This window comes from Coenobita brevimanus, chromosome 61 (genome assembly GCF_032717465.1).
Source record: "Coenobita brevimanus isolate Jiangsu-jjx chromosome 61, ASM3271746v2, whole genome shotgun sequence".
NCBI lineage: Eukaryota > Metazoa > Arthropoda > Malacostraca > Decapoda > Coenobitidae > Coenobita > Coenobita brevimanus.
The window spans coordinates 38,105,036-38,130,378 of record NC_137014.1 but is presented as its reverse complement, the minus strand read 5'-3'; the positions used below and the strand labels follow the sequence as shown (position 1 = coordinate 38,130,378).

The window sequence follows — 25,343 nt, the reverse complement described above, 5'->3', positions numbered from 1 at the left end:
TTGGCACCTGGTGGTTTAATAGGTAACTAAGGCGCTCCAATCGGATTCAGCCTGTGCAGGTTTATATCCAAGAGGTGATTGGGAATTATTGCTCACATATATAATGTCACTCAGGGATGAGTGAGGCTGGTCACTTTCATCTTAAATGTCAGGACCTACTTGCCTGGCCCCAGGGTCCTATGCTCCTCATGGGGTAAGACAGGATTAGATAATGATGAAACATGTTTCACTGGAGCCTGTCAGCACATTAAGGAAGGAGGCACATGCCTCCACAATGCCACCACACACAGTTCGAGTGGGAAATAGGAATTCAACTTAGCACAGCCAACAGTTAGGGAAAAGCAATGTACAACTCTATAATGCTTTGTATTTGCAAAATTAGTGGTACTGATCTGGCCCAGTCAATACTGAACACATCAGTAGGACTGCCCTGCCTGGCTCCCCCTGAATAGTGTTCAATTCTTTTTAAGATTTCAACAGTCTACCCCATCAACTCCAATGTTCAGGCAAATTGCCAACTCCAGAGTGTGCTTCACAAGTCCTTCCAAGCATTGCTGAACACTTGTTAATTCCTTTGGCAAACTTCAATCCCAGGATATGGAATTTTCATCATCATCATCATCACATCCAACCACAATGTACCTTACCTAAAATGCAGTTACAATCACAATCACAGGGAAAGCACAGGTCATTTGAGTTACCACAAACATGCCTTGGATAAACATAACTCAGAATCCTGGCTCAATCTTACAAACCTATCAGTGCACAATATTTTTCATACAGTTTCCTTTAGACATGTGGTTTACGTACACTCAATAGATTAATTCTGTTGACTCACCCTAATTAAAATATCTACTGTGTGTGTGTGTGTGTGTGTGTGTGTGTGTGTGTGGTGGTGGTGGTAATGATCATCCGCTCACTTGATGTAGTGCTGCCTTCTGCTTCCTTCACCTTTATCATTCTTTTTTTGTGTCTGCCCTCCTCTCTTCCTATTTCTCCCATTTTTCCTGTTACTTTTTATTACTTTTCTTTCCTTTGTTGGTGGCTTTACATTAAGTGACAAGCCTAATGGTTTCCTGTAAGCCATAAAACAATTTACAATGACAGGTGGTAACCATATAACCAACCCATACGTGTTCCCAGTGTGTCAACAAATGGGTTGGCGGAGGGTTAGTGCCCCTCCCTGTAAGACAACTAACTCAAAGACAAACAGCCACCCCTTATGGGATTATGGCAGATGGCTATAGGTAGATAAATATATTAATCAGAATCCAAAACAGCCCCCCCCCCCACACACACACACAAACAAACTCTACCACAACAGCAGCATCACGATTTATTTTGACAACATTAATCTGCTCCTCATCCGAACGACTCCAGAACTTTATCCTATACCAGCTAGTGCCAAATTCTTGTACCCAGCAGAGAATGAGTCAGTGAAGCTTGAGATAGTTAACATCTTCAGTACTGCCTTGGGTACATACGGATAGTTCCACATAGAGCGAGTGAATTCATTGTCCAAGAGCTGGAACATGGCCTCCACATCCCCTGTAGGCAGACGCTCTGGAGGCTTCTTCAGCTCCCATCGACAGATGCGGGCAAAGCCATGCTGTGGTCCGGTACTCCACGGGCCAAACTGGGCTGTGAGAGGAAGAGGAGGCACACAGATTGTGGTCATACAGTATATAATCACAGGACTGCATGAAGGTGTTAGTAGTGGAAAAAAAACATATAACCAAACTATGGTGCCTGGTGGTTCAGTGGGTAATGAAGGCACTCCAATCAGACCGAGTCTTTGCAGGTTTATAACCAAGGGATGGTTGGGGTTTCTTGTTCATGTAATGCCACTCAGGGATACTCAAGGATGAGTGAGGCTAGTCACTCTCATTTTAAATGTCAGGACCAACTTGCCTAGCCCTGTCTCCTACGCTCCTCATGGGGCAACACAATATGGGATAATGTATGTTATGTAAATATTCTTTCAAAATAAATAATATATGCTTGATAAGGATTTTTTATTCTTTTATAACATGCATTATGGAAATAATGTGAACACTGTGGCTAGTATCATATTTCTGTTCTTGCTCAAATCAGTTCTTGGTTGAGAATTTCTATTCTTGCTCAAATCAGTTCTTGGTTGAGGAATGTGAGGATATGCAGAGATGTTACACTGGCACGAAGGGAGAACGTTGGAAAGAAGGGGCAATGATGAGTGAACTTCAAAATGAGGTCTGTATGGTTAGTATCAAGAAGAATGCAGGAAATGAGCAGATTAAGATGCCATACTGTACTAAGAAGGGTCAGATTGGAAGCTCAAAGAAGCAGTGCTTAGGAATGGTATGGCAGAGAGGATGAAGGAAGAAGAAGCGGGACCAACTGGTGGACTAGGGAAGTCAGAGATATGGTCAAGGAGAAAAAGGCTTTGTAAGGACAATATCTGCAACAGGATAGTGTATGAGAGCTGAAGAGCATAGAGAAGAGCAAGTAAAAAGAAAAGTAAGAGATGAAGAGAAAAGCAAATGAAGGATGGGGTGAACTAGTATTGAGAAACTTCCAGGAAAGTAAAAGCTGTTTCTGTAATGAAAAGCTTAATGTAAACAGAATGAGACAAATGGATTAAGCAGTGTGGAGAACCAATGGAACACAGTAATAGTTATAAACCCTGGCAAAGTGAAAGAGATGGAGGAAATATTCTGAAAAACTTTTGAATGTACTGAACAGAAAACTTGCCTGGTGCAGCACTACAGGCCATTAGGTGTGATAGAACTGGAAAATCTATTAACAGTGTGACAGCCTGAGCTTTGAGTAGTTACTTGTGATTGAATTTCCTACTTAAGAGATGATTACTGTATATAGGTAGTTACCAAGCTTGTTACCCCACTTCACTCTCATAGTAATGACTCCCATGGTCAATAGTAGCCAATCATTTATCAGCCTGTTCACACAAGCTTCACTTAGTTGCTCCTTTTTCAAAGCTATACCTCAATCTCACTTTCACAGTATAAAATTTTTTAGATACAGTACAAGCTACAGAAATTACTTGTATTGTGATAGATTCATGCATAGCCAGAAAAGATAAATAATGATTCTTGTACAATAATTTTAATAAGGATGACATCTTCATGTGATACTGCGAAATGGAGAAAAAATCTGAGGTTTGGTTACATTCAACTTTCAACTTCAAACAGATTGGGTACCAAATACAGTATCTTTAAAATAATAAGGAAGACTTCAAGTCACCATAAAATATTCCAAGTGTGTGTGTGTGTGTGTGTGTGTGTGTGTGTGTGTGTGTGTGTGTGTGTGTGTGTGTGTGTGTGTGTGTGTGTGTGTGTGTGCGCACGCCCAATCTCCACTCCATGTACAGTATGGGGTACTTACGAAAAACGATTGGAATCCCTCCTCGGATGGCTCGTTTCCCATCAAATATTGCTTGCTTGCTAAAAGAAAAGAAAAATTAAATTAACCTAATATATTCTTGGGGATATAGGTAAATGCAAAGGTAGGGAAAATGCCTGCAATACTCAGCAATGGTGCTCTTCTGCATCACTTTGGCCCTTGAGCCAGTTTTACCCTAGGTACTCATTTTACCTACCAACGCACATTGGGGCAGATGGACACCAAAATTGAAGAGCGCCTGCTATCTGCACAAGGCTTCAAACTTTAGTGCTATCGAGTCAGCAGCATCAACACTAGCAATGTTAACCAACTGTCTACCACTAGAGTAAGGAAAATATAAATATTACCCATATATTCCCTGTGGCTGTTGGATACTATTACAGCCTTGGTAAATGTCTTTCAAAATACCAGGGGTTCACTGTACAACTCCACTCATCCAGGACTGATTACAAATTGTCCACACCCGTAAACCCTCGCTATAATGAACCCTGATACTGCAGATATCCAATTTAATGAACACTATGAAGCCTGTTGAACTTTTGTTGGCTGTGACAAGCAATGTTCAATAAATGGAGTGCAATGGGTTGCAATACATGTGTTTCCTACTCTTGTTTATTCCAACCTGACCTGAAATTGCCTTCTCTCCATTGTGATTGCCAAGTTGTAATAACAGACTATAGTAATACTGCACTAGTCATGAAGAAATACAATGGCAAGGATATGAAATAAGCTACAAAAGGGCAAAATTATGGACCAAGTTAGTGTAAAATGGGTATAGTTCACATTTTCATTACTAATACGCTACTGTACTCATTATCAAACATGTGCTTGAAATCCCACATCAGGAAGGGGACCCTGTGATATAACAAGCTATCGGCATCAACGAACATGGCTTTCTCCCAATTAATCCGTTATAGCGAAGGTCCACTGTACACAATTACTCTCTCTAGCAGACTTTCACATCCCTGTATCTGCCTCAACAGCATCTGCTGCCTTTACTTTTCTTCATCTTCTTCATCACAATTTTCATTTCTTGTAGTCACATTCTTGGACACAAACAAAAAATATTTACTGGTACTGTACTCTGTTTTCATTATTCCCATTCACTATTTTCACAATAATCCATCTTCCATCAGTTCCATATTTCTCTTACATACTTAAGTATCCTCCCACATCCATCCCTTACATTTCTTTTTTCATACTTATGCCAATATTTTTGCAGTGCTTTCCAAGTAGCTTCCTAGTTTTTGAGTAGTCAGCATTAACATCCTTCAAGAATAATCATTAACCATATTCTGTATTTTCACACATTTCTTATTCTCAATATATTTGGTCCTTTTTTTTTGCATCAAAACTCCTTTCCTGCATCAACCAAGCCATTTTTTTTTCTTCCCTCTACACTTTCATCATTCATATCACGCTATTTTCCTCTCTTACTCAGTAGCTACTACCCTGGAGGTGGGTGATGGTGACCATTATCCACTCTCCTGATGTAGAGCCTTCTACTTCTTCCTTCATCTTTATCATTATTTTTCTGAGTCTGCCCTCCCCTCTTCCGATTTCTCCCATCCTTCCTGTCACTTTTTATTACTCTTCTATCAGTTTCAGGTGACTCTAAACTGAGTGACATACCTAATGGTTTCCTGTAATCCATGAAGCTATTTACAGTGCTGGGTGATAATCATATAACCAAGTAATGGGGTGATGCAGAGCCTACTATGGTGCCTCTGTTAAATGGGCAGCTAAAGAGACACAAATGCAGTGTTCACCCAGGAACCAAAGATCCACACTCTTCCCCGCACCTCGTTGTGTTGCAAGAGAACACTGGGTAACTTGCATGGGTCAGTCGTGCATGGGCGGCTGCTTCCCTGAGGTTGAAGGGTATGCTCAGCCAGACTGAGCAGGGTTACTTAACACCAACAACTAGTTGATACCAATGCAACACCACACAGCTTAGTATTAGTAACAAACATTTCTTAGATGCATTCCAAAAATTCTAAACCCATAATCTCTCAATTCACTGACCCTTCACCATTAGTCCTCTGCTAGTTTTCATTCATATTCATCAGCCATTACAGTTCTTTGTTCCTCAGCTTATTCACTATCAATCTTTTACTCTGCATACTTGTATGACTCCTTATCCTCCAAGCTCCTGTCTTGTCCCATTCACCACAATCATAAGGTTATAACAGATCTCAGCACTGTTCTTTCCCCGCTCCCACATCAAATACACCCCTAAATATATTTCAACTAACTCATGATCCATTAGGCTCCTTTCAACATTATCTCCAGTTTCCCTCTAGCCTACTACCAGTATGTATATTTGTGCACTTTGAACATCTTGAACATGAACTGCTTAGGCATAACCCCCAAATTTTATCGACTTAGACTTTCAGGGACCATCTTTGAGAAATGAAAAGTTAGTAATCTTTTTTCTACATATTTTAGGCTGAGCATCAAAAAGCACAGTGCTATTATGTATTTATATACAATGCAACGAACAACTTAACATTTTATTAAAGGAATACATTGTATGACTTATTTAAAGAAAATTACTCTGCCACAAGGTTGTTATTATCAGTAATATATAATCTTAATTGAGGACATGAAATGCAAAAAACTAGGAGGAGTCTACTCAGGATCCGGGACTGTGCTTTGAAACCGGCTCAAGTCCACCCCTCCCCTTGCCCCACCCCGACCTTCCCTCCCATCTCACTGCTCCACCCATCCTCCTCTACCTCATGCTTCTACCCTTCCCCCTCCTACCCCCAAGTATACCTCCCAAACCCTCCCTCACCTCTCCCATACCTCCCTCCTTATTCCTCCCCCACATCACTCCTTACCCCTCCCCCACCTCACTCCTTACCCCTCCCCCACCTCACTCCTTACCCCTCCCCCACCTCACTCTTTACCCCCTCCCCTACCTGAATCCTTACCTCTTCCCCACCTGACTCTTTACCCCCACCCCCAACTGACTCCTTACCCCCTCCCCAACCTGATTCCTTACCCCCTCCCCCACCTGACTCCTTACCCCATCCCCCACCTGACTCTTTATCCTCTCCCCCACTTGATTCCTTATCCCTTCCCCTACCTGACTCCTTACCCCCTCCCCTACCTGACTCCTTACTCCCTCCCCTACCTGCCTCCTTACTCCCTCCCCTACCTGCCTCCTTACTCCCTCCCCTACCTGCCTCCTTACCCCCTCCCCCACCTGCCTCCTTACCCCCTCCCCCACCTGCCTCCTTACCCCCTCCCCCACCTGACTCTTTACCCCTACCTGACTCCTTAGCCCCTCCCCCATCTGACTCTTTACCCCCTCCCCTACCTGACTACTTCCTCCCCCACCTGACTCTTTACCCCTATCTGACTCCTTACCCCCTCCTCCACCTCACTCCTTACCCCTCCGCTACCCCACTCCTTACCCCTCTGCTATCCCACTCCTTACTCCTCCCTCACCTCACTCCTTAACACTCCCCCACCTCACAAAAACTCCCTTGTGGCTGGCATCGCTGACAACACCCGATCAGGTCCACTGCCTCAGAATGCAACCAAACCAGTTTTTTTCAGGCAATTTTTGTGAGCCATTTCAGGCGGAACACGAGAGCATTCACAGGATTCATTATGGTGGGCGGTGGGTGAGTAGCAGACTGGAAAGTTGGGAACCAGTGAGGCGTGTGGCCAAGAGTGCTGTCAGGGTCCACTACACCACATCACACCACACCAGACACCATGGGACATCACATCACACACACACAGTACACCACACCAACCATCACATCACATACACACTAAACCACACCAAACATAACATCACACACACTAAACATCACATCACACACACTAAACATCACATCACACACACTAAACATCACCAAACATCACATCACACACACTATACCACACCAAACATCACATCACACACTATACCACACCAAACATCACATCACACACTATACCACACCAAACATCACATCACACACTCTAAACCACACCAAACATCACATCACACACACACACACTAAACCACATCAAACATCACACCACACAAACACTAAACCACACCAAACATCACACCACATACTGTATCACACACACCATAACATAATTCACCACACCACACAACACATCACACACACACACACTCATGCTCATCATACGCTAAATCCTCACACCACACGACTTGCCATACTGCTACACATACACTCTCACACCATACCACACTTGCCATACTGCTACACATACACTCACACCATACCACACTTGCCATACTGCTACATGTACACTCTCTCACCATACCACACTTGCCATACTGCTACACATACACTCACACCATACCACACTTGCCATACTGCTACACATACACTCTCACACCATACCACACTTGCCATACAACTACACATACACCTTCACATAACACTCAGAAACCCATAAACACCTTCTTATGACAGCAGTACTTTAAATCATACCATACTACAGCTGTAATCTCAAACCATTCTACTCACCATATCACAAAACATACCTTTATACCAGTAGCTGACCACCATAAACTCCCAAAACTAAACCTCTCACAAAACACCTAGAGTAAACCACACAATATTCACCATACACTATATCAACTACTTCAAACACCTAAGTATGACACTTGCCATACATTTCACATTGACACAGCACCTTGCATAAGCCACAATAATTAAACTACTCTCACTGAACTGCTTACTGAAATTATTTATGTCACATTACACTGCATCAACATAAATGATAACTCTTGAACTGCAAAGAAAGTCACTTCAGATGAGTTGTCATGGCTGATTCATCGTCATCGATATAAGCCTCACTTCCCTGTTCACTAAACACTCACCAAGCACCACAGATAAGTATTCCCATTTGAACACAGACTCATACCTGTTCACACTCATCTGCAACCACATCATACATGCTAACACAATGGCACACTGACCCAATACAATACCAAGCACCCTACAAGTTCTAAACCTATCTAAAAAATTTAGTTCAAATATCCTGCCTTATACTCAGCAAGATAACCAACATGTACATTCATCCAATATCTGTAATGCTTTTGTCATGAACTATTCTGCTCAGGATGCTAGGTACTTTATGTCAGATGAGTTCATGTCTTCATAGAATATGACACGCAAGAAACACCAATAATTTAAATTCTTGAACATACCACTGTTATACCTGGCATCTTTTCTAATTATTTCTAATACAATATTCTACTACAGCATTTCTAATGAAAGAAATCACTAAACACTTCAAGTTCTGCATACAAGAAATAATGTCAATGTTGGTAAGGGGAAAAAGGTCAGAAACAAAGCCCCATGTGGAGAAAAGTACCCTTTCAACAGAAAGATTATCCTCCATGACAAAAACAATATCCTTTCCCTCAATTAGTTCCCAAGAGGCCGCAGGGAAGACAGCCATGAGTGGCTCCTTTTTCTCCCCGTGGAGTGAACATGTGACCTCTCCTACCCTGTAATTTGTAGCATCCTCCGCCACGCTCTGATGACCCACCGTAAAAACATCTTCCTGTCCAGCAAAAAGGTTGACTACGAACCCTCACACCTGCCTGCCACTCTCCCCTCCTCCTCTGCTATCTCCCACTGAGTAATTAAAGCACTTATTTCTACATTTACCAAAATTACTTTATAGATACAGTTACAAGTAAGCTATTGTTTGGGACTTCTGTACTCTAAAGTCAATTTCTATCTTGAACATCTTTAGCCTATTTACATGGAAAAGTCTAGATCACTAAGACTCTTATGACTCACTTTTATCCGAGTATGGCATTATTTGGAATATTAGTTATCCTTAACTGTGAGGGCTCCAAAGGTCCATTCTCTGCTGACTAAAATCACCCAGTATTAGCTGTAACCCTCTCAGGCTCATATACTCACTCTCTGCTGAATGAAATCATCCAGCACTAACTAAATAACATGTACTGGAGTTATCCCAACCATGAGAGGGAACAGTGCTGGACATCTATGATTCTTTATCTGTCTGGTGCAGTACAATAAGAACCTTCTGAACCTATCCTGCTTTACCTTTATAAACTGCATTGAATATTTAGTGGAAAATTTCCATGTGTATATGGAAAAACCTATTCACTCATATTTACCTAAGAACACAAACAGCAACCTTGAATTGCTACTCCACTAAAACATCAATATTTTTGGCTGCTGCTGCTGAGCAAAAATTTCATTACAATTCACCAGGGATCACAAACCTTCAACTGCATTGCCATATAAAACAAAGGTATTTTTAACTCCTTCAGCTTGCTTATGTCTTTTTTATTCAACTCTGGTTATTGCCGACATTATTCATATCTGCTAAGATGTTCCACAACTAAGGAGACCAAAAACAATCTAACTGACTCCTCCATCCAGGGTACATTTTTTTCCCCCCTACTTCATTCTGGCTAACAAGACAATTTTACTTAGCTTACTTTGACATTTCATGGCTACAGAGGTTAAGAAAACACAACTTCCATCAAAATTGGTGAAGCAAGAGCTGAAGTGAGGAGAAAAAATTTAAAAAATACAACTTTATGCACCAAACATCCCAGTGACTACTCCATGCTTGGAAACTATTCCCTTATCACTCTCTACTTAGCTCCAGTACATACAGAAACGAAAGCTCTCCAAATAGTTCTCTTAAATACAATGCATTAGGGAGTCAAGTGATGGACATGCCATGAGCAAAAGGCAGAGGCAGTGATACAGTAAGTGAACTTTTATCCCCAACTGTGCGTAGTACTGTAGTTGCGTAGGTGAACTTTTATCTCTAACCGTGCATGAACATTTATTTTCTTTAAAAAATAAAATGGTTACGGGCAATACTTCTTCCACTTTAATCTAATCTTAAATTGCCATCTTTCTATATTTACAATGCTGAACTGTACCAAGAGATTAACATTCAGAATATATTGCTAGTCATAAAGATATACTATGGAAAGGAAGCTGAGCTACAACACTGTCATATTTTACCACTTAGTTGCATAAAACATCCTGCAAAAGGATGAAACTGTGACCAAAGTTAATGTGAAAAGACTCTTGTGACTATGGAGCCTGGTGTCTGATTGATGTATGCAGTATCAACCCACCTGACAAACAGCTGCTCCTGGTTGTTGACACGCCATGACACCACTGTGGCACCTGAAAGAAACAATGATGCTGGCTGGATGTTCGACGTGTATTTCATAAAACAAAACTGTGCATCCTTGCCTATGTGAATTCATTAATACTGTACTAGAGCTAGCTACTTCAACACTGGCAAAAAAAGAAAAATATTGCCAGAGGAGTGTTATGCTGTTTCATAAGTAGGAATACAGGTCAAAATACTGTAATAATGCTAGTGATTATTTTGACTGAGGACTGACAACAGACAGTTTAACAAAGTGATGACAGACAAATAACAGTACAATATATTTTTACAAACCACAGATGCTGTTTCTGTGACCCCAGGCTAATATGAATGTAAAACCAGTGGACTACATGCTTAGCCTGTCCTACTGCAGTCCATCATCATCATCCTGGTGGACAGGAAGGGATCCGAGGGATGCCCAGACAACAAGGTAGCAATGCCACCTGCTGATACTGGTAATGTACATCCACATGAAGGGTCCCTCTTCAGCACCCATTATAGATGTAGGCAGCATTAAAATATATATATATATATATATATATATATATTATATATATATATATATATATATATATATATATATATATATATTATATATATATATATATATATATATATATATATATATATATATATATATATATATATATATATATATATATATATATATATATATATATATATATATATATACTGTATATATATATATATATATATATATATATATATATATATATATATATATATATATATATATATATATATATATATATATATATATATATATATATATATATATATATATATATATATATATATATATATATATATATATATATATATATATACTGTATATACATATATATACTGTATATACATATATATACTGTATATACATATATATACTGTATATACATATATATACTGGTACATACATACATACATATATATATATATATATATATATATATATATATATATATATATATATATAAACTTCTAAATCTTAAACATGGATATGCATTATACACTGTTTCCAAAATGTTACAGTGTATGATGATTAATACAAATTCAAATACATTAAATTTGCAGTACACTGTCAGGGGCACAAATGATGCAAAGATACTACATATAGTACTGCACTGTTTGAAGTACAACAAAATTAAGAGGAAATGCAACCCTTCCAGAAAGCAAGATGGCTGGCCTAGCCGAAGCAGGAGCAGCCCCAACATAGCTGGGAGCTCCTGAATCAATAGCAGACGAGGAACTGGAGGAATAAAAAAGGGGGAGAACTGCAGCGTGAGCCAGACAGGAGGCAAAAACTGTGTCACCATCTCCTCTCTCTCAGCTTCAACCAACCCTGGGCTAGGAAGGTAAGGACTGAGCAGCAAGATGTTTGTCCAAGAATTACTCTATATGATTCATGGGGCACCAAGAAAAGTGCAGACCCACACCACACACCTCACTGTCTACATTCCTCCTTCCAAAGGTAATTACCTTGGAAGTTCTTCCTCTGTAAGCCTCACTTCCATGCTTCTAACTAAAATACTGTGCATATGAAAGCTGCAATGTACATTTGAAAGGACATTCCAGCACCATTACTATGATGTTAACAGGATAAACTGCAACATTTAACCAACTGCACCATCACAACTTTGAAACTGAATATATCAAAGTAACATCACTGGAGCAATGTGGTGAGGATGAGGATATGATAGAAACCATTAGGAGAAATATACCGAGGTGGTTTGGCCAAGTGAAAACGATGGAGAGTGACGGACTAACTAGGAGAGTGTGAGTGAGGTGGAGGAGGGGAAAGGAAGGGGGAGACCGAGGATGAGATGGAGGGACAGAGTAGAGAGGTACATGAGAGAGGGGGGGTATAAGTTGGGGGGAGGGCAGCAATATTGGAGGGAACAGGGCAACACGGAGGTGACTTGTTTGTGGCCATCCCTTACAGGATAGAGGCATCTGGCTTTAAACAGACACACAGATCATCAATGACTCATTACCTGTTTCCCAACAATGCTTCACAGTGTACATGCCTTTGACTAGTGGTGAAATCTAAGGAACATTATCAGCTCCATTCCAAAGACAATACCATGCCCAAGTTTTCTTTATTCTGAGCAGCTACCACAATACCTCTGCAGCAGAAGTACTGTATTCTGTCATCTACCAAGTAAAAAAATGGGTTCCAATTCTTATAAAGGTCTCACTATGTACCTCATCCATCCATATCTACCATTCATCATTTCTCCTCCTTTCTAGCATTCACATCAAACTTCTTCATGCATTACTTTACCTTAACTGTTCATTCTACCAGTCTATCTCACCATGAGAACCTTCTCTTCAACAACCATCCTTTTACCTACAATCACTTTCAAACACTGGCACTCACAAACATTCCCATTATTCTGAAATGTACAGTAATAATTCTGTTTAATGCTACAACCAGTAACATCATTATCACACATACTATCTGAAATGCTCCAGCTTTACCCCTTTTCATCATTCACAGCACTACCCACCATATGAATCAAATACTAAGCAGCACCCAGAAACAGGACACAAATAATACTTCATTTACTCACATCCACCACCTGATCCCCAAATCAAATCTGTCTCCTGTAATCACTTCATCACTATCTTGGTATAAATCAATGGAGGCACATGGTTCTGAATACCTTTGTCCTTTACAATCTGTTGTCCAGATGCTGAAATCCTTGACCCCTCACTAGCATTTGCCAATCAGGAAGACTGAATAGCAGTCATGGTATTTAATGCTGTCACACACTATATGGGAGATGGGGGGATGGAGTGGAGAGGTATATGAGAGAAGGGGTACGAGCTGGGAGCAGGGCATTGAAATGGTGGGGGACAGGGTGACACAGAGGCAATATGTTTGTAGTCACAGGGGGTGACCACAAACAAATAGTGTGTATCTATCTGGCGATAGATACACACTAATGTATTCCCTAAGGTCATATGTAGACTATCAATAAACCATGGTAAATATTGAGATACAATCCAATATAATAGCCTGTACTGTAGCAAATACTTAAAAACATCAAACTGAAAGGAATATCATGTAAAACTTTTTCTTGATCATGGTACCAATGCACTATGACATGCAAGATCTTTTTGTGGTAGTGAAAGTTCTGGCCATTCCATAGCTACTTTTTAAAACACATTGTCACAGGTGATGTTCTCTAGGTGCTGTACAGTCTCCCCCCCCCCCCTTCCAGTAGACCATCTTGTAAACTGTACTATTGTATATCTCCTACCTTAATCACTGTATGAAAAAAATGCAATTAAACCAAGTTTATTAAAATTTATGTAACAAGTAACAGTTTATTCAATAAGTTACATGAAAAAACTACCATAGGGAACCTGGATTCTTCAATCACCTGTTTATATAACATCTCATTTAAATTCCACCCATCCACACAAATCATTTATTACTGTATATACATTAGTACTGTAAAGTACTAAAAGCAGACACACAGATTACAGTAAATAAACTGTTACATCACCAATGAAACACTTGTAGCTAAGTCAACGACATCAATTCCTATGCTTCCTTCAATCACTATATGAGAAAACCTCAAGAAGCACAGCAATGACTACAATGTGGGTTGGTCAAGTCTCAGTCCACGGGACAAGACAGCACGACTAACCAGGCCTGGGTAAAGGCAGTGCAGTACTGTATGACATTACAAGCTCTGTTCAGAAAGTATCTGACCTTAGGCTCTAAAAAAATAAACAGCTAACCTGTTGAGTTAGGACACTAATCCCTTTCAAAATAGGCCCCTTCCGAGTCCTGACTTGACACACACAGCCAAGCATTCTTTCCACTGTCTGAAACATTTTTCAAAGTCAGTTTTCAGTGTCTCCTGCAGGTGCTTCGTCGCATTCGTCATGATCTTTTTTCTTGGATGAATGTTGCTCAAGACATGCTAGAGCGTGCAAAACGCATTCCAGACTTTCTGAAGACTTATCACTGGAGATGAGATTTGGATGTACGAGTACGACCCAGAAACAAAAGCACAGTCATCCCAGTGGATGCATGCAGGGTCACCAGGGCCAAATATAAAGCACGACAGGTCCGCAGGAAGGTGAGATGCGCTCCATTTTGACAATTTTTTTCCGACTACCATGGTGCTGTGCATCACAAATACGCACCAAATGGTCAGGCTGTCAACAAACATTACTACCTCGACATTATCTGTCATCTTGGTGATGCAGTTCAGCGGAAGAGACAAGACATTTGGAAACCGGCAAGTTAGAAGCTGCACCATGACAATGCCCCTGCTGATTCTTCTAAACTCTTTCAAGACTTTTTGGGCAAGCACAACATCTCACAGGTCCAGCAGGCTCCCTACTCACCAGACATGGCTCTGTGCAACTTTTAGTTATTCCCCAAGCCAAAAACTCAGCTGAAGGGTTCCAAATTTCACATGAGAGAAGAGATCACGACAAATGTGAAATGCACCTGCGGGAGATATTGAAAACCGACTTTGAAAATGTTTCTGGCAGTGGAAAGAATGCTGCGTTATGTGTATCAAGTCAGATGGGGCCTACTTTGAGGAGGGATCTGTGTCCTAGCTCAACAGGTTAGCTTTTTTTTTTTTTTAAGAGGCTAAGGTCCAATATATACTTTTTGAATAGACCTCGTATTTCCTAAAGAATGTTTCACATTTCCTCTGAATCTACTGTAGTTCCCTGATTTTCGGCATAGATAAGGGATTCTAATGCATCAGTCACTGCATATTTCTGCTGTCCCACAGACAGACTGGGGCTCTGAGAAGGGCCTCTTTCCTCATCTCTTCAACAATGTCTGTAGAACTGCTATCAAGGCACATATCCCTAACCTGGAACTGAGGAAGAGTGCCCCCTGTAGGAAGTCAACATCACACAAACACTGGGAAGAGGGTGTGACTTTGGGAAGTGTGTGTGTTAGAGTGACCTTGATTTCTATGTACATTAGTTAACATGTAAGGATTAACTTTCAAGCGTACTCCATCACATCTTAATGAATGAATGTCAAGAATAAAAAAAGATATGGATATGGACCCAAGACCACAATGTTGCTTACAGAAAACACTTCATTTCATACTGTACTACACTCTGCCTTGCCAGAGGTTTGCTCTATTAGTGCTCTTGTTAATTAAATGTGATCTCTGAGGTCAAATCACATAAGCAACTGCAACAGTTACTTAAAAATAAGAACTAGAAAGGACAGTGTGCATATTTCTGACATCAATAAAATTTTTTACTTACTGCTGTATTTCCTCTTTCCTATCAGAAAAATACTTTTATGGTCTTGTATAGACAGCAAAAGTTGCACAATAACAGAGATCACATACCTCCACCAACATCAATAAAATCTATTATCTATACCTGCATTGGTATAGTGGAGTGTTTTAAATATTTAGGGTCACATGTTGCTGTGGATGGAAGAATAGATGCAGAAGTGAAGTTTAGAATGAATGAAGTAGGTAAGGTGCTGGGAGGAATGAAAATAGTGTTTAGATGTCGTTTGCTTAGAATGGATGTAAAGAGAAGGCTGTAGCAGGGTGTTGTGGTACTGACTGCGTTATATGGGGCTGAAACATTGAATACGGGTGTAGCAGAGAGGAAAAGTTTGAATGTAATGGAGATGAGGTGTCTGAGGAGAATGTGTGGAGTGACGCGTATGGATCGAGTGCGAAATGATGAAGTGCGAAGGAGAACTGGAGTTGTTCGGGAGATGGCTGGTAGAGTTGAGCAGAGGGTGTTGTGATGGTTTGGGCATATGGAGAGAATGGATAATAAGCGATTGGTGAAAAAGATAACTAGATATGATGTGAGAGGTGTAAAGCTGAGAGGGAGACCACGAATAGGATGGATGGACAGTGTGAAGAGAGAGCGCTGGATGTGAGAGGGATGTCTGTTGAGCAATGAAGAGTGGCTGTGCATGATAGAAATAAATGGAGAGAAATTGTGAATGAATAAATGATGACGCAGCCCTGAGGGGATATTCTCCCACATTTGGTCTGATCAGCTAGTCAGGTCAGGTGTGGGTAAGGGGATGGGTCTATTATGATGTGGCAGGGGTAAACTAGCTCTGCTGTCGAGCCCTGCTGCGGATGTCACTGCTTGCACTGCGCAGTTGACCCTTGTGGGGTGAGGATCTGTCTCTTCTCCCCTTTGGGGCTAAGATGCAAATGAATGTGTTTGAATGGATGAGTAAATGGGGGATGTGTCGTCCTGTCTCGGCTACCTCCCTTTCCTTGGGAGAAGCAGCCTTGGTATATAGATAGATAGATAGATAGATACCTGCATTGGGAGCTGGAGCCAACTCAGTACAGTATCTAAATAGCTCTTCCACTGCCCACCTATCCACCAGATTTTGCTGAAATCCAATAACTTTTTGAGATACTGTATCTGGTACACTAACAAACTGACACAGGTGAATATATAACCTCCACTCAACTTTGCTGGAGGAGGTAAAGCTTAAATGGAAATTGATGACTACACAATCCTGCACAACCATTCTGTTATTCCTCAAAACAAACACTGTTACACAACTGGTTCTGCAGTACTATACGACACTAAATTACCAAATAAAACCCAGGAATCAAATAAGATGTAGAGCAACAGCCTAATCTAAAATCATCCTTTAATCAGTAATGGAGGCATAATACATTACAGTATTACCCATTTCTACAAGGAAGAATAAGTTTACCCAATGTACTACTGGATAAGAAAGAGTAATTATTTGGAGATAAAAAGCATCCTTGAAGTCAACAGTTCTTACCAGTTCTGTGGCACCACCCAGACTCACAAAGAACAATGTGAACCTCTGGCATCATTAACCCTACTTCAAGGCAAGATGTAACTTTGTTTTTTTAGCAAGTTGTTTAACTGACAAAAGTCGCTGGTAACAGAGAATAATGTGACAAATGAGTAATGTACAAATACAGCATTTCCTGATGCTGTACTGTACCGGTACTTTGTAAACTGTACTGTATCTAGATTAGGAAATGACTAATTCTCAACATCAAGGAAATTATATATAACTATTCAAAATCCAGTCACTGAACAATGAACCACAGATTCTAAAAACATCCTAACTCTGTGGAAGGCTACAATTTCAACAACAATACTCTATATATATGGCTGATGCTAATTTTCCATGATAGTAAACTATGCCCCGAATATCTTTTTCATCTGTGCATCACAGACTCCATCATCACTTAATTTTCAGAGTCCTGCAAACAGATCTATATCAGCCAATAAGGAATTCACAATGGTATTGAAATGTATATGGGATTTAAAACCAAGCCCAAAGTGGTTCAGTGTGCTGTGACTTTACGAGAATATTAATGGTGCTTTTGCTATAAGCAACCAGGATAATTAATGTGATATGGTATTTGTGTACAAAACTTTGATTGAATATATTTAGTTCACTATTTTATGGTGTGGGGCACTAGCTCTTCACCAACCAAGTTTGTTAACCTGACATATACAAGACACATAAGGCTTGGTTATATGGCTACCACCCAGTATAGGTAATGTTTCCCTGGCTACAGGAAAACATTTTGGCTTGTCACTCAGCCAACACACCCAAGAGTAGCAGGTTGCAGATGACAAGGCGACACAGAAATGATTTGTTTGTGGCCACCCCTTAGGGTACAGCCACACTTTCCCGAAAGATATGATCGACGAGAAGAAATGAAGCATCATGTTACTGCTAATGCAATATGCAGGCCTGAACAGCGGGTGGACTCCTGAGCCTTGTTTCTTCTTGTCGAACGAAAGTCTGGAGCAAGTGTGGCTGCATCCATACAGGGATAAAGAGTCTAGCTACAAACAGACAATACAAAACTGTAAAAGATGAAGATGCAGACTTTAGCTACACCATAGGACATCCCTGTCTACCAGCTATTTTATATACTGACTTAATAAGTACAGCATTAACTTGATTCAACACTCCAATTTGTATGTGAGCCAGGATTTCACTGGATTTATCAATTAGGGAGTAGGTTTTAGATTTTCCTTCACACTACTGCCAAATTCCTTAACCCTTTAAATAAGAGGTCTTTATTAGGTTCTCGCTATTGTCAGATCCTTTCATTCAGCTCAGAAGGCACCTTCCAAATGCCTGCAATCAGCTATGAAGCACCAAAAGTCAATTCACTGTAGCCATTATACATATGGAAAATGAACATTTCCCTAGTCTAATACTGGGTTTACCAGCTATTCAGAATAAAACAATCTGCCCCTCTTAACACTAACATACTGAGATATGGCCAAATATCACAAATGAACCCTTCCAAAGCACAGATGCAGAGGATTCTGTTTATGCTATTTGAGATGCATTCCACAAGTGTACACTAAAACTGCCTGGCATTCACAAATACTGTTACAGGGACTGACCAATAGCAGAAAACTAAAAATATAACTTAATACCGTTACATCTTTTAACAGAGGACACATGATGATTGCTCGGCCAAACAGCCCAGGCTTAAATAACAAAAACAAATGAAAATGTGTTTATTGTGAGGATGAGTCTGTATCAGCCTTGCCTGGACCCTCTTGTGGTGTAAGTTCAGCCAAAACTGTTGTTATCTTTACAAAACAAAACAAAATATTTTTTTCAACAACTTACAGCACTGTCATATTGAGAATACATCACTGAGTGTTATTTAAACATCAACTTTGCTACAGTTTTCACTAGGTAATGAACTGATTTGGGGGCCTCATTCCAAGAGTCAAGTAAGATAGCTCCACATCATACAGGAGATTTTTAAGTTCTCCAGGTTTCATATCTTTAAACTCTGAAACAGTTAAGGCAATGTATTTAAACAGTACACTAGCAGTATTAACATAAACACAGGTTTACTTAATGTCCTAAGTATGTAATTATATTTTCACTCAAAACTTCATTCCATCACCAATGAATATTATGAACTTAAAATGTAATGGGGGCAGTGTAGTACAGGTACTCAAGAAACCCCACCCAAATGATCTGTATGTATAAAATGAAAATACCATACTACAGTCAGCCACAGAATGCCTGGCAGGGAAACAAACAACAGCTTGGATCTGAGTGGAGCAAATGAAGACAGGAAACAGTAATGTGACAAGTACCTACGTTCACACAGCATTCCTAGCCCATAAAAGTCACTTCTGTTCAGCTGTCATTCTACCTCCACACGGGGCGCCTGTCATGTGGTATTGCCGGCTGAACACCACTACCATGGTGTTCCAAGGCCTGAATTTTGCTTATGGTGAGACTACAGAAGCCGGGAAATCTATGCTAAGATATCCACCCAACGCCCAACCCCTCCCCACCATGGAAAAAAATAGGGCTCCCTTGGTCTTTCTCAGTTTGGTATATCACTATTTTGACATGTTGAAAGATGATACGCCCCTCTCCGAAATCCTCTTGCCCTGTTGAATTAAGCCCAGGCACTCAAACAAAGGACAGATCTTGCATTTTCCTCAATTTCCTTTGTTTCGACGAGCCGGGGCGTTCAAAGTGGTAACAAAAAACTCGCCACACCACCAGACCAAAATCACGCGCGGGCGGCTCAGGGAAGCAAGCTGTCATTTCACCATTACCCCTCACCTCCGGCCTGACTTACACCCACACCCACGGGGATGTACTCCCTCACATATAAGACTGGCGAGAAAGGTGTGAAATGTGGCACTCACCGTGCAGATTGACAGTGCATGTGGTGTTGTTGCCGCGATCGAGGACAACCACACTCGTCGCCGGCGCCGCCATCTCCACGACTGAGCTCGACCCGTCTGCTCGCCCCTTTTCCCGCCTCTTGCGATTACGTAGTGTCAAAATATTATATCTTCAATAAATTATTCTGTAGTATAAAATCAATAAGAGTGTAATATTTTATTTACACAGTGACAGAAATACTTGAATTAAACCAATACTGTGATTAAATGTAATTACCAATACTGAAACTGGAATCGCAAGTAGTTTTTAGGTGGGTGTCGGGGGTTGGATGGAAGGAGGGGGGTCATTGCACTAACCTCGCTAAAGCTCTAACTCACCGCCTTCGCTCTGGAAGCTAAAGAAACGAGACTAATCAATATTGCCAATGAGAACAAATAATAAATATCTACGATAAAAATAAACACGATGATTATACACCCAGGGACCTATTTACACCCTCGTAAAAATAGAAAAACTCAATAAAGCCCCATACACAGTGACAAGGATGTGAATGTACCAAAAATAACTAAGTGGGCGTCACCCGTTTGTCCGATACACTCTCGAAAGAATCCTGCTAAGAAATTTAATGCAGCGCCCTAGGTGCATCCTAATGCGCGAAAAAGTCTTAAACTTAATGGATTTCTCACTGGAAAATAAAAAGCCATTTTCAAAATTACAGCAGCGAAATCTTTATCACCCCTTTACGTAACGCAGAAATTATGTAGTTCACTACCAATCTCGACTAAACCCATTTTACCTTAACCTAGCCTAAAACTGCAGTTTCCCTATTTTGAATGTTGAACTATAACAAGAAAGTATCGCAAAAACATAGCACCATAATAATCAAGAAGACGTGCTATGAAGGGAATGTTGAGTCGCGCAAACACTGTCTTCTGCCAATGTATTACAGGAACTGGGCTGCAAAAAGACGAAAATCTCGGCAAAGTTAAAATGAATGAACGCCAACACACGTCCCTTTTAAAGTGACAAAAATATTAACCTATGAGGAACACTGGCTTAGAATCCTCATGATACTTAACCCCTCCAGCCCAATGACATTTTCATTTTAATCTTGCTACCTCGATTTTTTTTTTTATAATTCAGCCTTGGAGACACTTCAAAATGGAGAAGTTTGTTAAGTCTTTCATCCACCTCTTCATGGGGTGGTGCTGGAGAGGGACGCCTTCATGTGGTGGCACTGATACAAATGAGTTATACAAACGTCATTTATCTACTTCCCTATCCCTCAAAAGGAGAATGGTGGACTGCAGGAACGGGGCAACTTTAGGCTAGTCTGCAGTCCACTGGGTTCACATTTCAGATGAACCTGGAGCTAGTACTACTACTACTACTACTACTACAATGTCTGCACAGAACTGAATAAAGTGATCTGGAGGTACCAATATATATCAATGATACGTGAGTAAATCATATCACCGGACTGAAAGGGTTGTTATTTCTAGTCTTCCATCCTGACCCTTCCCTTACCTCGTCTCTTTCCTCGCCACCCTCAGAATTTATGCTCTTAAGCTTACGAGAACGAGATTAAAAAATATATATATATATTTAATGGGAATCCTGAGCTCTAGATACTCCAGATAAAAAATATTACTGAAAGTTCTCCGACTGGATTAGCTTATGGTTGAATTCAGTATTGCTTATGATATTTTTTACACAGCCTACCCTGCTTAGTGAATTGTTTTGCATCTTACATCCCAAAAGCCCCTTGTATGTTACTGATGCTAATTACGTCCATGTTAAAATTAATAACATATTGATTGGTATTACAAGACAATGTTAAGGTGTACTGAGCAAAATTAATCGCTAAAGAATTAAGAAGTGCTATGAAGTATTTTATGCAGCTCAGAATACGAGTCCTACATTCCTTCATCGCAAAATCTGTTGACCGAAGTTGAAAAAAATCTGCGTTTGTCCTGGAAATAAAACAAACTAAAAACAATGTTGTACTAATATCATAATCTACGTCCTTCAATACGATAACGTCTTCTATTTTATTCCTACTATCGGCAAACAAACTTACTCGTCTTAAGAGATAACTCCGGGACTGAAGGTAAGGACTCCATTACTCACTTTAATACGTATTTTTTACACCTGTTACCGCAAAACGATTTTGCTTAGAGACTCCTCGGACGGACAGAATTAAACTCTCCCTCGAATCACGTGACACTGTGATTTATTCTTGTTGCATCCAGACGATATTGTAAGTCTTTGGGGGATACTCACTGTAGCCTGTATTCTGTTACACTAACTGGGTCCAGATTTCCGTCCAAATTTGCAATGTATTTCATGAAGCTCAGTTGCAGAAGACTGATGTTATGGCTCAACATTCTTTAAATTTCGGTGACTGAAAAGTGTTTGTGGAAATCGATGAGAAAGCCCACGTTTGATGGACAGCCACAAGAGTATTACAGCAAGATTTAAAATTACCACAGGAGTATCAGAGTAACATTTGAGACTACCACAGGATTATTACAGCAAGATTTGAGACTACCACAAGAGTATTACAGCAAGATTTGAAACTACCACAGCATTATTACAGCAAGATTTGAGACTACGAAAGGAGTATTACAGCAAGATTTTAAACTACCACAGGATTATTACAGCAATATTTGAGACTACGAAAGGAGTATTACAGCAAGATTTGAAACTCGCATGTCCAAGGTGAATTAATGTCAGTGTCGATCTAATTTGCTTGAACATGACATCAAGGGGGAGAAAGGGCGTGCATGAGAACGTGTGTGTGTGTGTGTGTGTGTGTGTGTGTGTGTGTGTGTGTGTGTGTGTGTGTGTGTGTGTGTGTGTGTGTGTGCATTAAAATTAAAAAACGGCTATAAAAATATGCCAGTGCGTAGAGTTAATGTACAGTAGAATGCGCAATCATAAAAAAATTTCAAGAAACTATCCCAAGAATATATATATAGCGAATAAGATTATATAAGAATTACATGGGCGTAATTTCCTGCAACCTGGCTGAAATTTCTCTCAGTGAGGCCTGATAAAGGGTGAACGGAGGACGGGTGGGACGGAGAGGAGTGGGCGGGACGGGCTGTGACGCTAGTGGTGGAGGGCGCGGCTGGCTAGGGGGGAGAGAGAGAGAGAGAGAGAGAGAGAGAGAGAGAGAAGGGGGGGGGGCTATAATTTAGCTCGCCTAACTGGTCGATCCGGCATCAACACACATTCGCTCTAAGTCGCCATAGTTACGTTAAAATAAGTTAGTTTAAATTAGGTTATATTAGTTTTGAGGAAGTTGGGTTCCGTTATCGTTAGGTTAGGTTGGGTTAGAATGGGTTAGTTTGGGCTAGAGTGTAAGGTTGGGTTAAGTTAAAGTGTTAGGTCTTGTTTGGGTAAGTTTGGCTAGGTTATCAAGTGAGGTTAGGTCGCTAAGTTAGAATAATTAGTGACTAGAGACAAACTGATTGGGTATCATAAAGGGCGTCTAAGCAACTCTTTCTGAGCGGTTTATCATGCATATTAGATACACAGACCATTTTCCTAATTATTATATGTGACCTTTTACTAGCGAAACCCTTTGCATCCATAACGTACGGGAGGATACTGCGGTGCTAACTGCAGACTAAATCGCTTTGAGAGATTTTCCAATACCGGGTATCTTCAAATCCACCTAGAATATGACCCAGAGTTACATCCAGTGAAGTTATAGACACTAGGTTCGATAACAAGAAGGGAGTAAGCACGTTATACTCTCTAATATACGAGTAGTTACCTGGAGTGTAGAGACGCAAGTGTAGAAACAGGTCCCCTGATCGGTCAGCACCAGAAGTGATCTTGAATATAGTTACTGACACTGAGCTCGCTGATATGCTGATAAGTTTGAGGATGAGGAACGGAGAATAAGGCATTTTCTACTACAGTTTTCATGAAATCCTAACAAACATTCCAAGAAGTGAGTCTGGGACAATATGTGTCAAAAATTGTGACATGCGGATGACTGGGCGTGGTGCCAAATGGTAAAGTTGTAATTAATGATCACCAAGCATATATTACTGTCAATGATTCACCCTGTAACATGCACAGGGTAGGTAACGTAACTCTTTGGAGCATCGCTGCCATATCTATCATCAATTTTGACAGCAACCAACTTTCAATCCTCTACCTTTCTTATTTTCAAAGCACCTGAGTATAGAAAGTTAAAAATTCTTCAACCAATGGAAAACAGTGAAAATCCATGTTCTTCATCATATAAGGTAATAAAATCTACGGCGGTTATATACCATATATCATGGTCAGTATCTTGGGAGAAAGGAGAAACTAAACTACCATATAATAAAGGGCCAATAAAAGGAGCGACTGTATGTGCTGGACCTAAGACTTCATTCCCTCTCTGATATGCAGTCAATGAGCTATACTTTGAATCTCCCCACTGAACGTGAACATTGAAATTTGGTGACAAGGCTGCTGGCGTGGGAGGTAATAAGGGCAGACGTTACACTGATCTATGGTGTGTTGTGGATTAATGTCCTCTGTTCACTTTAGCCTGGCCAATAAGTGCTATATCTCCATCTTGAATACCGAGCTGTAACAAGAGATTAATACTAGAATATAATACCAGTCATGAAGAAGTACCACAGAAAGGACATAGAGCCGTGGTATTATCTTATTCTACCACTGAGCTACAGGAAATCAGCTAGATAAGGACTAAAACCTCCACCAAGTAATTAAGATGGACGAATTATAAAGGAGTGAAAGGACGAATATTGGGTAAAGAAGGAATATGACCAACTAGTGTATGTTCCTTTTGACCTAACAAGAGTGAGACGTGTACGAAACCGTGTGGCAGTGGCGGGAATATGAAAAAACGTACTCGCACTCAAGGGGTTAATTGGATAGAGAGATAAGGAGTTGGCTTACAAAGCTACCGACAGCTGTATTGTAGTTTTTTATCATAGTAACTTCAGCGATATTGTACAATGTTACATGGGTACATTACATTAACACTCTCAGGCTCCTAGGAATCACTCTCACCTGAATAAATCGTTTGGTGTTGGATGAAATAGAATACTAAAGTTATTCCGACCGTGAG

At 40.4% G+C, this 25,343-nt stretch overlaps 1 protein-coding gene across 1 annotated transcript in view; it reads right to left on the bottom strand.

Annotated features, from left to right (window-relative positions):
- The window catches only part of LOC145403657 (uncharacterized), a 28,927-nt gene extending 8,577 nt beyond the window's left edge, over positions 1-20,350 (bottom strand). Inside the window, exons 1-4 of the mRNA XM_080275344.1 lie at positions 20,263-20,350; positions 10,520-10,571; positions 3,382-3,440; positions 1,485-1,641 (exon numbers count right to left, since the gene is read on the bottom strand). Of these exons, the coding sequence (XP_080131470.1) occupies positions 1,485-1,641; positions 3,382-3,440; positions 10,520-10,571; positions 20,263-20,335 (341 nt within the window). The 5' untranslated portion in view covers positions 20,336-20,350. The remainder of the gene's footprint in view (positions 1-1,484; positions 1,642-3,381; positions 3,441-10,519; positions 10,572-20,262) is intronic.
- Between the last annotated feature and the right edge of the window lie 4,993 nt (positions 20,351-25,343).